Source organism: Orcinus orca, chromosome 9, assembly GCF_937001465.1.
Source record: "Orcinus orca chromosome 9, mOrcOrc1.1, whole genome shotgun sequence".
Lineage (NCBI taxonomy): Eukaryota > Metazoa > Chordata > Mammalia > Artiodactyla > Delphinidae > Orcinus > Orcinus orca.
In genome coordinates, this window is record NC_064567.1 from 87,906,297 (window position 1) to 87,919,224 (window position 12,928).

Genomic DNA, 12,928 nt, shown 5'->3' on the forward strand with positions numbered 1-12,928 from the left:
GTTGTAGCACCTGAGTTTTGTTTCACGTATATTGTTATCGTTTAGAAAAGCTGATTAAGTTAAAAGTATATAAATAAATTTACTAACATGAGTCATTTACTAATATGACTGATACGATGTCATTTTTATTTTTTTATTATTTTTTTTTTTGCGGTACGCGGGCCTCTCACTGCTGTGGCCTCTTCCTGTTAAGGAGCACAGGCTCCGGACGCGCAGGCTCAGCGGCCACGGCCCACGGGCACAGCCTCTCCGCGGCATGTGGGATTCTCACGGACCAGGGCACGAACCCGAGTCCCCCGCATCGGCAGGTGGACTCCCAACCACTGCGCCACCAGGGAAGCCCCATGTCATATTTTTTTAAAAAGCAAGGAGAATGGGGAGTTCTTTAATGAGTATAGAGTTTCAGTATTGCAAGATGAAAAAGAGCTCTATATATTGGTTCCACAATGTGTATGTACTTAACACTAATGAACTGCACACTTAAAAATGGTTAGAATGATGTTATGTGTATTTTGCCACAAGTTAAAAAATACAGATTATCATTTAACTGGCCCATACACAATGTACCAAGCAAAAGTCTAGGAAACCATATGCACTTCCCAGTACGGAGCACACACTTATCTAAGACCGCAAGTGCCTGTCTAATTTGATCTTATTTGATGCTCTTGTTGAAATAAGGATAAAGCTTCTTCCTATATTACCTATATAGGGAAATGCTAAAATTAACATACGAACTTGGTAAACATAAAGAACATAAATGAGCAGAATATTCTAGTTCTCCAAGGCTTGGTTAATAAGAAGCCCACCTACAGAAGCATCTACAGTAGAATAATAATGATGAACTAAATTTTAAGAATCCGGGGCTTCCCTGGTGGCACAGTGGTTGAGAGTCCGCCTGCCAATGCAGGGGACACGGGTTCGTGCCCCGGTCCGGGAAGATCCCATGTGCCGCGGAGCGGCTGGGCCCGTGAGCCATGGCCGCTGGGCCTGCGCATCCGGAGCCTGTGCTCTGCAGCGGGAGAGGCCACAACAGTGAGAGGCCCACGTACCGCAAAGAAAAAAAAAAACACACAAAAAAGAATCCGTATTTGATCTTGCCTCATTGTCAAAAGTCAAGAATGGAAAGAAAAGTGAAAAGTGGAAGGCTACAAAAAAAAAAAAGAAGGGGGGGAGTAGAGAAAAATGTCAGTAAAAACAATTTCCTTTGAAAGACAAAAAAAAGAAGAAAATGGAAGAAACCAAGAAACGGGAACTGAAGTACAACTAGTTATACAAAATTATGTCTAATCCAAGTAAGAAAGCACTTATTCTTTACGTGTTCTAAGCAAGGTATAGTAAAAGAGAATGCTAGTTTATGAGATTCTGATGGTGTTTCATTCTCACTTTATATCAACGAAACTGTCCTCAGAGCCTGCACACCAGTGACGGAGGCAGGCAGGGCCCAGGGCTTCCCTGAGACATGGGAACACACAGAAGACCTCAGGGGCATTGGCGTGAGGGGGTCTGAGAAGACCTCTTCCTAATGGAAGACTAGATGTGAACACCCGAGTCAAGCTTTGGGGAACGAGTAAGAGAGGGGCTGTGCAAAAAGTGGTAGGAAGGTGGTACAGCATGTGCAGAGGCACGGGAGAGCATGGCGCGCGGGAGCAACCCCACTGCGCTCACCATGCATCACGAGGGTAAAACACACACGCAGAGAACCTACACTTAAGGCTGGGGAGATGGCGGAAGCCACACCAAGCTGAACTGAGGAGATTACATCCGAAAAAACAAATCGTCACCTGATGCATAAGTCAGAGAGATTTCGCGGTATCCCTTCAAAGAGAAAAACCGGGGTTAGGCTGGGAGATTAGGTAAGATGGCAACTGAGGTAAGAAATCAGTACAACCTGATCTAAGGCTGAGGCAAAGGTGACAGAAAGGAGGGGTGGATTCAGGGACACTTAAGAGGTGGTGCGGACAGGACTGGGTGATAAATGTGAGAGGAAAGAGGAAATGCTACAGGATGACTCAGGTTTTCTGTCTCGGGGAACTGAGAGGATAAGGGGAGCTCTTCCTGACACGGGGACCCTAGGAAGAGGCATGGGGGGAGGAGGGATATAAGCACACGTACAGTCCTGCGGTGTTGCTGGCACCTGGGGTACATCCCATGGCCACTTATTACACTGTGTCACACATATTCTCACCCCAAACCCACAATGGCTTCCCGATGCCCCAGTGGTGGTGTGGACCTCAACCAGGGGCTGGACATGTCCTGTGAGCAGATGATGCGGAACCACGGGCTTCGGAGGGAGCGGCGTCACTGCATAAGTGCCTGCACGAGGCCAAGAAGGCGGTGCCGCCCACAGAGAAGCCCCAGGTGGTGAAGAAGCACCTGTGCAGCGTGATCATCCTGCCCGAGACGGTGGGCAGCATGGTGGGCATCTACAACGGCAAGCCCTTCAGCCAGGTAGAAATCAGCCTGGGATGATGGGCCACTACCTAGGCGAGTTCTCAGTCACCTACAATCCAGCACTGGGGCCACCCGCGCCTCCCGGTTCATCCCCCTCAAGCAGCCTGCTGGCCACTAAAGACACAGACAGCTCTAGAAAAAAACGAAAACAAAAAACCCTCACAACGTTCCCAGCTGGCAGGACAGGATCTACCAGCAGATCCCAATTCCCTTCTTGAGGTGAGAAGAGGAGAGCACGGCCAGTAACAGCCACATCCGCAGCGGGGCTCAGACTTCACGGTCTGCAGGACATCTACCTCCTACCCAGGACGCAGAGAACTCATCAGCCTCCCTCTCAACAACGTGATGGCCATAAGCCTGGATGGAAACACCAGTTACTTCCTCTGCTCCAACCTTCTGCTTCGGCACCATCCATCATCCAGCACCACGTGCCACTATCTTCCACACAGGCCTCCGACGACCGAGGCCCAGCCCGCACAGGTGCCCACTCCCAGCCTGACCATTCACGAGCTCTCTCTTGCGGGAGGTCCTCCACACCTGTCTCAGCCCTGGGCTCCCTTGTCCTTTGAGACTCATCTGAAGACCACGAGCCCTGACTCCCATGCCTTCCTCTCTGTCAAGTCCATGTCTTCCCATTTTACCTCCCTTCATCTGCACTACCTATGTGGGCACCCAGATACCGTGCTTTCCCTCACCACTTTCTAGCTGTGTAACTGGTCTGAGTAAATTACTTAATCTCTCCAAGCCTCTGTTCTTCAGTTGTAAAACAGGAATGATACGTGCTTCACGGGACTGTGGTGAAGATTAAATGAGATGACACAGAGTGGCTGGCCACAGTAGGAACTAGATAAATGCCAGTCCCCTGTTCTCCCTCAAGAGGTCTGCAGATTCTTTGAGGACAGTAATTCTTTTGTGCCTGCCAGAGAATCCAGAGAGGTATAACAAGCATCAATAGATATTTTGAAGAATTCTTGAAACAGGTGCTGAAACTGTTCCCCATCTACAGGTATCAAAGACCTACTAAGTAGCAATTCCCTAATGAAATACTGGACCTGGGCAATGACATCCATGGCCACTAACATCACAAAAAATAGACAACCAGACACTGCAGGCCCCTGAAAGGACACGCTGTTATCTATGAAGTTCTTACTGATTGAAACCCTATGTCTAACTACTAGTTTAGATGGCATACATGGACAAAAGATGTTAAACACCACCATGCAGAAGCAATTAGCAAAAGTGTGAATGTGGGAAACTCAACAAGGACCAGGACAGTCCTTCAACTAATAAGCAGCAAGACAAAAAAGAGGAAAGGGTAACGTACAGATAAACCTACAAAGAAATGCAATGGGTGGATCCTTCTTTGAATCCAGGTTTAAACAAATCAACTGTTTAAAAAGGTACTTATGAAACAATCAGGTATACTGAAACAGTAAGGATATTTGATGACATTGAGATAGCATGGGGCTTCCCTGGTGGCACAGTGGTTAAGAATCCGCCTGCCAATGCAGGAGACACGGGTTCGAGCCCTGGTCCAGGAAGATCCCACATGCCGCGGAGCAACTAAGCCCGTGAGCCACAACTACTGAGCCTGCACTCTAGAGCCTGTGCGCTGCAACAAGAGAAGCCACCAGAATGAGAAGCCCACGCACCGCAACGAAGAGTAGCCCCCGCTCTTCACAACTAGAGAAAGCCCGCACACAGCAACAGAGACCCAATGCAGCCAAAAATAAATAAAATTAATTAATTAATTAGAAAACAAACAAAAAAAAGTATCTTCATTAAAAGATAACATGGTCAACTTTTTAAGGTATAATAATATCATTGTGGTTACACTTAAAAGTAGAATCTTTGTTTTAGAGATACAGGATGAAATCTTTATGGTTGAAAAGATATGAAGTCTGGACTTTGTTTCAGAATAGTTTACCAGTGATGAATGAAAGTGCAGTGGGGTATAGATTTAAAACAAGACTGGCCATGAGTTGATAACTGTTGAAACAACAATGGGTGATGAGAATATGGGGATGTCATCACATCATTCTCTCTACTTGGCATGTTTGAAATTTTTTATAATAAAAATAAGAGTTCAAGGTATCAAAAGGTACACTAATTATTCTATTCTCATCAAACCACCACTCTGTCCAGCTCTACTGCTCCCTCTCTCCCATCACTTGTTCTTCAAACACAGAGACCTGCAGTCCCAAGATACCACCCCTTCCATCTTCATTTCTTCAAGCGCCCCAAACCTCAACAGCTCTTAACTCCTAAGCCACACTCAACACTCCTGCTCACTAGCCCAGCTGCACGATCCTTGCTAAACCTCAACCAAGTACCAATCCTACTATCTCCATCTGTGTTCCTGGCTGCTGCTGGAGAAAACATCACCAAGTGAGGGGACTTCCTCTTGTGACAGCCCTCCATACTGCCTGGCCATCCCTGGTCAGCAGGGTCTTCTCCAAGTCCTGTGTGCCACTCACAAAGAAAACAGGGATCCTGGGACAGACACACCTCCTTCCAGCACATTCACAAGACCCCTTATTATAACCATTCTCCTGCAACTGCACCCCTCTGAAGGGAATTCCAGACTCCTTTTAACAGTCACTCACTCCTCATCCCTGCACTCCATCCCCTCAGCAAATACTCACCACGCACCCCTGTACCAGGCGTTATTTCCAGGTACTGCATGCGACACCCTAGCAAATCAAATAAACGCCCCGCCAGCGTGGAGCTTACATTCTGGTGGAAGATCTGGCTTCTACTCCGTGCTTTTGTCCTGCTTCTCGGGTGCTCTTTTCCCCTCCTGCTCAACATGCTGCTTAAATTTGGGCTTCCCCAGTCCTGTTTCCTTCTCATTCCCAAGTTTTCCAGCCAAGATGCATCTCCAACTCCCTGATTTACTCAGGGGAGGGGTCCAAGGCAATCATAACGACCGCTAAACAATGATAGTGTACAGGGAGCTCAATCAAGCCTTGCTTCAACCCTGTGACTTAGGCATCATTAATATTCCCATCTTAGCCACTAAAAAACAGAGTATCTTGCTCTAGGTCACACAGTCTGGTAAGAGGTAGAATCAAACATCAAATTCAACATGCCCCAAATTGATCTCATCATTTCCCACCACAAATGCACTTCTATTATTTATTTTTTAAATTAATTAATTAATTTTTTTGGCTGTACTGGGTCTCTGTTGCTGCACGCGGGCTTTCCTTAGTTGCATGGGGCAGGGGTTACTCTTCGTTGCGGTGCGCGGGCTTCTCATTGCAGTGGCTTCTCTTGTTTCGGAGCATGGGATCTAGGCGCGTGGGCTTCGGTAGTTGTGGCTCACGGGCTCTAGAGCGCAGGCTCAGCAGTTGTGGCGCAGGGGCTTAGTTGCTCTGCGGCATGTGGGATCTTCCCAGACCAGGGATCGACCCTGTGTCCCCTGAATTGGCAGGCAGATTCTTAACCACTGCACCATCAGGGAAGCCCTGCACTTCTTTTAAATTGCACCCCTCAAGGAATGTTAGCAACAAACTACCAGTCACCTAAGCCAAAATATGGACATCACCCCATCTCCTCACTCTCCCCCATGCGAATGAAATTCTAGAAGGTTTAGGACAGCATTGTTACACCTAACATCCCTGGAATGAGAATACTAGCAGATCGTGGATCTGAAGTATCAACCACTGGTTTCAACTCTTGCTTGGCAGTTTGGGCATATGACTTGGAGCCTGATCTAGGTTTTGCCATTTACCACGTGGGTCACCTCTCTTAAGTATCAGTTCTTTTCTCTTTAAAGCTGAAAATGATGACTTGGTCAAAGGTCTGTACTAGCTGCTGCTATTCAACTGCTGGTCATTAATATTTATTATGGATGGTTTCCACTGCAGAACTGTATTGCTGAGTCTGGGGAAAACCAAAGCTTCTTATGCTTCTTTTGTTCTCTGGGCTAATGATTAAACATGGCTTTCTCCTTCAGATACCATTTAATTTTAAGAGACCCTCAAAGCACTGCCAAGAGCACCAAATAAACAGACCTTTAGTATCTTTTGGCAGTCCTTTTCTTCATACTTGTGGACACTTGCCTGATCTCTTTTTCTTGTTACATTTAATTGTAAAGACAAGCTCATTAAACAAAAGTATACTTTCCATTTGTTTTAGCCAACGGCCCTAACACAGAGATTATTAAAGTATATATAGCACAAGTGATTATAAATCACTCAATATAAATTTTGCTAAGTTCTGTCTGTGGGCCTAGAAGCCAAGAACATATTTGCTAGAACAGGTATGCAAACGTCTGTGCTAAGGGAGGCAGAACTCAAATCAGTGTTGTTTTCTTAAGCAGAAACTACACAAAAGAGAAGACTGAAATGAAATATAAGTTTTAAATGAGAGAGAGAATGAATCATGTGAACATCCAAGAGGCCAAGAAGAATTCAACCAGAAAAATAAAACAACCCTGACCGCCCCCATTTGATTTCCCTAAGGAAATGAGCTTTGCATTCAGGATAATCTAAATATACATATTCAAGCCTTCTACCTCAAAGCTGTAAAAAGTGACTGGCTTTAAAAAAAAAGGGGGGGGGATGGGGAGTAAAGGGACCAGCTTTATGAGTTTTCTAAATGGTACTAAAATTTAAAAAAAAATTTTAAGAAACATAATGCTGTACAAAAACACTATCCATGATACTAATGAGAGCTTCTCAAATGTCAACTAAAATCTTTATCGACCAGAAACTTGATGCTACTACTGGGAAGAGAATGAAATTTAATGATACTTACCCATGAACTCAACGTCCTACACAATTCTTTAGAGGGAATACTAAAGTAATAGGTTTTGTTTCTTTTACACTCTGAACGAGCCAAATGGGATTAGAAATATTACAATTTTAACAGTATTTAAAAGTCTGTTTCATTAAGACATTAGATTCACCAATAAGCTTCCTCTACAATCCACAACAAAAATAAAGTTTAGCATTTTCAAAATTTTAATACAAGACTGACAGTCCCTTAACATTACTTCCTGCAAAATGAACATCTAAAGCAGAGCCATAATAATCTTATCTGTACTTCAAAACCCTCCACAACTTCCACTTTTTAAATGCATCTATCCTCCGTCCTCTGCAAACCATCAAGAATCCCTCCAGCTTTCACAATAAAGAGCACTCTCTTCAGGGCAGCACACATACCACACTCTAATATGCGAAGTCATTAAGTCCCTTAGATTCATTCATTTCACAAATATTTATTAACCACCTCTTATGTGTCTGGCACTGTTCCAGGCACTGGGGAAAAGAGGAAAATTTCCTACTCCCATTAAGCTTACATATCAGAGAATAAAATAAAACAATCTCAAAACATGCACGCATAAGAGCTACAAGTCAAGCAGAGTAACGACAGTGAGAGTACGAGGGGTGCTCTTTAGTGAAGTCTCTCTAACGAAGTGCCTTGTGAGCAAAGACTTGAAGGAAGACATGAAAAGATGTGTGTGTTCGGGCAGCAGGTACAGTGCCTGTAAAGAACCTGAGGCAGGAGCAAACTTATTCAACAGACCAGCTGGGCTGTTATTTCTCTCTCCTACTTGGGGCCAAAAGCCACGTTTCATTAACAGCTCTACTGCACCAGCTTCTATCAATCAAAAGATACGTTCAAAAGGAGTTATAAATTAATACACACGAACTGTTGGCTACTTTGCCTAATGATTGAACAACATCACTGCCTACCCAGTATGAGTGTACAGTCTGATTTTGGGCAGATGCCTCGATTGCCAAGGCAAGGAGGTGCAAGGCAAGGATTGCCAAGGTGATGGGGAGTATGCCGGCTTCACAGATTAGAGACTTGAAACAAAAGTCCTTAGTAACCCTATATTTTCGGAATAAAAAAAAAAAAGTGGTCGGACAACGGAAACAAATATTTGAAAGACTAAACTCTCCAAACCCTATTTCTTGGCAGGCGCTAATACCCAGGCAATGAGGGTGTACTGTTAAACCTCTCGGTGCAGGGTTGGCGGTAACGACTCCGTGCGGATGGGTCAACACGCCCAGCAGCACCTCCTCCATCCACTCATTAAACACTGACCGAGAAAAACTCCGGTTTGCTCCTACACTGGGAGACGTATACAAAACAAGCAGTCACCTGAGTGCCTGCTTGGCACGTAGTAGGTTCGCTGTTAGTAATGACAGATAAATAAGAGAACGAAAGCACGTGGGCTGGACCCGGTAGAAGCCTGGCTCGGCGGTGTACGGAAGCTATAAAGGGCTTCGGGATAAAGGCGGGTTTTCTCTTCCGGGAGAAAGAAGAGTTTAGGGAGCCTCAGGGGCAAAGAAAGGGAGGAGTGGGACTGAGATCCTCGGGCTAACAGCGCCGCGGGGAGGAGGGAGGGCGCGGCGCCTGCGAGGACCCGCCGGGAGAGCTGGGGGCGGGGCTGGCACCGCCGAACCGCAGAACCAGCCGGGCTCCCGCCACGCTCCCACAGGCACGAACCGTAATGGAGGCGCCTCGGGCGCGCCGCGGGCTCAGACCACGGCCGGGACGCCTTCCCAGTCTACGCTGCCCCTCCGGGCGGGGTTTTGGGCCGCGTGGCAGGGCCGAGGGCTGGCCGCAGAGCCCGGGCGGCTGTGGGGAGGTCGCACACTTACCTGGGGCCTGAGAGCGCGCGCGCGGCGCGGACCGAGCGACAAGGAGGCGGGCGCGCTGCTCCGGGCGCAGGAGGGCGGCGGCGGCAAGGGCCACTCGTAAGAACCAGCCGCAAGGGCGGCCAGGCATAAGCAGCGAGCTCGGTGAGCACCTGGACCCCGCCGCGCTCAGGCGGACTCACAGCGGCTGGCCTCGCACACGTGCGGCGCAACGACGCGCCGCTGCCGGCTGGCCCCACCCCGGGGCGGAGCACGCCCTCCGCCGCCGGCCACGCCTCCTCCGCCCCCGCCCACCAACCTGTGGAGGAGGTCCCGCCCACTCCTTCCCACCCCTGCTCAGTGGCCCCCGGGGAAGCCTCTTGCTTGCGCCCTTTGGCCTTGCAACCTGCGAGGCTGGAGCTCACCGTGGTCCTTTCACTCCATGAGCTCTCAGGCGGTCGCACCTGCGCTTTGGCGGGGGGTATATACCCAGAGGGGAACTGCTGTGTCATATGGTAATTACATTTTTAAATTTTTGGCCAACCCCCATATAGTTTTCCATAGCAGCAGTAGACTTGTTTTTAAAATCTGGGTTTACATGTGGGAATCTGGTTAGCTGATCATACGTAATTCGCTAAGACTGGTTGTGTTCTATGCTGCCTTCCGCTGATACTATTCGCCTCAGTTAAGTACTTTGAGTACTTTTCCGTCCCTGATGCATGTACAATCACAGTTTTTTGAACTGTGGTTAATTCATAGGTTAATGTACCAATGACAGCAACTGCAACTATTTTTACCACACCCACACAGTAGAAATTCAATCTAAACTTTTAATTTTCGTATACAGTTGGCCCTTGAACAATGCAGGGGTTAGGGGCACCAACTCTGTCCAGTTGAAAATCCAAGTATAACTTTATAGTCAGCCCTTTGTATCTGCAGTTCCACATCCGTGGATTCGACTAACTGCGGATGATATAGTACTGTAGTAAGTATTTATTGAAAAAAATCTGTATAGATGGACCTGGGCAGTTCAAACTTGTATTGTTCAATGGTCAACTGTACTTTAAAAAGTACCTTCTCTGAGATTGTAGCCCAACTCCCCACAAGCACGTATGGAGGAAAGAATGTTCACGTTTCTTTGGACATTAACTGGGTCCACGGTCAAAACCTACCCTTTTTGCATTTCAGCCTAAACTTCCTTAGACAAGATCCAAGTAAAACATGCATTTTTTGCTTTTTTGTTTTCCAAAAAGGCAGCTCTTTATTGGCCTTTATAGTTAAAATAACACAGGAGTGTTCAAAACTTCTTCCCCATTCCAACTCCCTCTAATAAACATTTGACAGTTTAATGTTCTCCTTGACTCTAAAATTACATCCTAACATGTATATTATGTATAATATTCAGGATCCTGCTTTTAACTCCACACCAGTACTATGGATTGTTAAGTGCCTAGCACACACAGTTTATCTCATTTCATCCTTATTATTGTCTAGCATTCTGTCCATCTTAGATAACTCTCTCCATTCCCCAGATAGTAGTTAATTGTTTTCTGTGCTCCCTCAGTCATTGCAAACATTTCCCTTGTTGAACTTACTGCACTCAATCTTAAACTTCATCTGTTTCCTTCACTGGAATATGAATTGTTCAGAGGTAAAAATTGGGGTTTAGAGCAATCTTTTTTCTCCTTTAATTTTATTTTTTATCAATTATACATATCTGTGATTTACAGTCAAATAATTCTATAGAAACCTTGTAAGTTTTGCAATGAAACAGAAGAGACTGTATCCCCACCCTGCCCCTTCCCTGTTTCCCTTTCCTCAAAGTCACTTCATCTTTCAACTGGTTATTTTGATTTTTTTTACCTTCATTTCTCTATGTAAAATGTTTGCATTGCTATTTCTTGATGTCTCACTTTTAGGCACTATCTATTGACTTCACTTGTGGAAAATTAGGGTTTAGCTCTTCTTCCTTCCCCCAGCCCCACCACACTTCCCTTCCCTTTATCTGCCTAATATAGTTATATTGTACCTTTTTAAAAATATTTATTTGTTTGTTTGCACCAGGTCTTAGTTGTGGCAGGCAGGCTTCTTAGTTGCAGCATATGGGCTCCTTAGTTGCAGCTCCAGGGCTCCTTAGTTGTGGCATGCAAACTCTTAGTTGCAGCATGCATGTGGGATCTAATTCCCTGACCAGGGACTGAACCCGGGCCCCCTGCACTGGAAGCACAGAGTCTTATCCACTGCACTGCCAGAGAAGTTTCCAGTTATACTGTACTTTTAAAAACAGATTTGTGTTTACTTCATTATAATTAGGTAAACATTACTCACATCTTGAGCGAAGTAATATACTATGATTACTTCTCCTCAATTTTTTGTTTTTCTTGCAGTTAATAATGATCTTATTTTTACTGTTCATCACTAAGCCTTCTTAATGATTGTTTAAACCTCTTCCTCCAGAGATTCAGATAGATGAGAAGTTCTATCAGTCTCATCTTTCTGAAGGAGCCTCTTCTGGAGCCTTCTGACCTGCACCATCTATGTCTAGTGCACAGCTGTTTTCAGGGCTTCCCACTTTATTTTTCTCCTGTGTTGTGTCTTCTGTTTCCTATATCCCATGCATTCTTTTTCTTTGTTTAGCCCTCATTTTAGTGGAGTACATCTCCAGTAGCTTCCTGAGGAAGGAGAAATAAATGAAAGGGAAATTTTTTGAGCTCTTGAATGTCTGAACACACCTTTATCCTTTTTTTTTTTTTTTTTTTGGCTGTGTTGGGTCTTCGTTGCTGTGCGTGGGCTTTCTCTAGTTGCGGAGAGCGGCGGCTACTCTTCGTTGTGGTATGAGGGCTTCTGATTGCAGTGGCTTCTCTTGTTGCGGAGCACGGGCTCTAGGCCCGTGGGCTTCAGTAGTTGTGGCACACGGACGTAGTTGCTCCGCGGCACGGGGGATCTTCCTGGACCAGGGCTCAAACCCACGTCCCCTGGATTGGCAGGCGGATTCTTAACCACTGCGCCACCAGGGAAGTCCCCACACCTTTATTCTTTATCCACACTTGATTGGTAGTTTACTAGTCACGTACAGAATTTCAGTTTGAAATAAATTTTCTTTGGAATTTAATAGACCTGCTCCCATGTCTTCTAGCTTTCTTTGTGACCCTTGAGAAATCAAAAGATATGCTGATTCTTGATCCTTTCTAAATGATCTCTTTTTCTCTTTGGAAGGCTAGGATTGTCTTTTTGCCCCCAGTGTGCTGCAATCTCACAATGATGAACCTTGGGATGAGTCAAGTTGTGCCCATTGTGCTTGGCACTCAGTGGGACCTCTTCAAGCTGGAAATTCATGACCTTTAGTTTGGGGGAAATTTTCTTGTTTTGTTGGTGATAACTCCTTCCCTAATCCCTGTTGTTGTTGTTTTACAATTCTTATTTTTTGTATTTTGAACCCCCTGTAGTGCTCCTCTAATTTATTTTTTCTTTCATATTTTTCATTTCTTTGTCCTTTTGCTTTTTTTCCCCCTAGGATACTTCCCAACATTTATCTTCCACCTTTTTATTGAATTCTCATTTCTACTATCATATTTTTTTGTCTCTGAATGCTCCTTTTAAAATAGTAGCCTGTTACTGTTTTATGGTTGCAATGGTGTCACACATCTCAGTGTATAAATAAATAAGGTTTTCTCCTCATTGAATGGTTTCTGTTTTCTCTAAGGGCTGCTTTTTTTCCCTTCCCCTGTTTGTTTCCGTCTCCGCGATACCACCTTCCATGTTTGTTTCTGAAATTGTCAAATCCCTAGGTCCTCTACTCAGCTCTTGCTGGCACTCCTAGGTCCCCTCCTTGGCAAAGGACAGGCTTTTTTGGTCTCTGCACTGGTTGAAGTGTATGTTAGCGG

General features: G+C 45.5%; 1 protein-coding gene and 1 pseudogene across 6 annotated transcripts in view; one reads left to right on the forward strand and one right to left on the reverse strand.

The window, feature by feature from the left end:
• PUS7 (pseudouridine synthase 7) overlaps positions 1 to 12,928 on the reverse strand; it is a 105,882-nt gene that overhangs the window by 48,573 nt on the left and 44,381 nt on the right. Inside the window, exon 1 of one of the 6 annotated variants that reach the window (XM_049714799.1) lies at positions 9,069 to 9,307. The exons of 4 other annotated variants lie outside the window; for them this stretch is intronic. In XM_049714799.1, coding sequence (XP_049570756.1) covers positions 9,069 to 9,195 — 127 coding nt within the window. In that variant the 5' untranslated portion in view covers positions 9,196 to 9,307. Of the gene's footprint in view, positions 1 to 9,068; positions 9,308 to 12,928 lie in introns of those variants that run through there. One more of the 6 variants, XM_004263370.3, reaches the window with a different exon arrangement.
• Positions 1,172 to 2,669, forward strand: LOC105748209 (40S ribosomal protein S15-like; annotated as a pseudogene).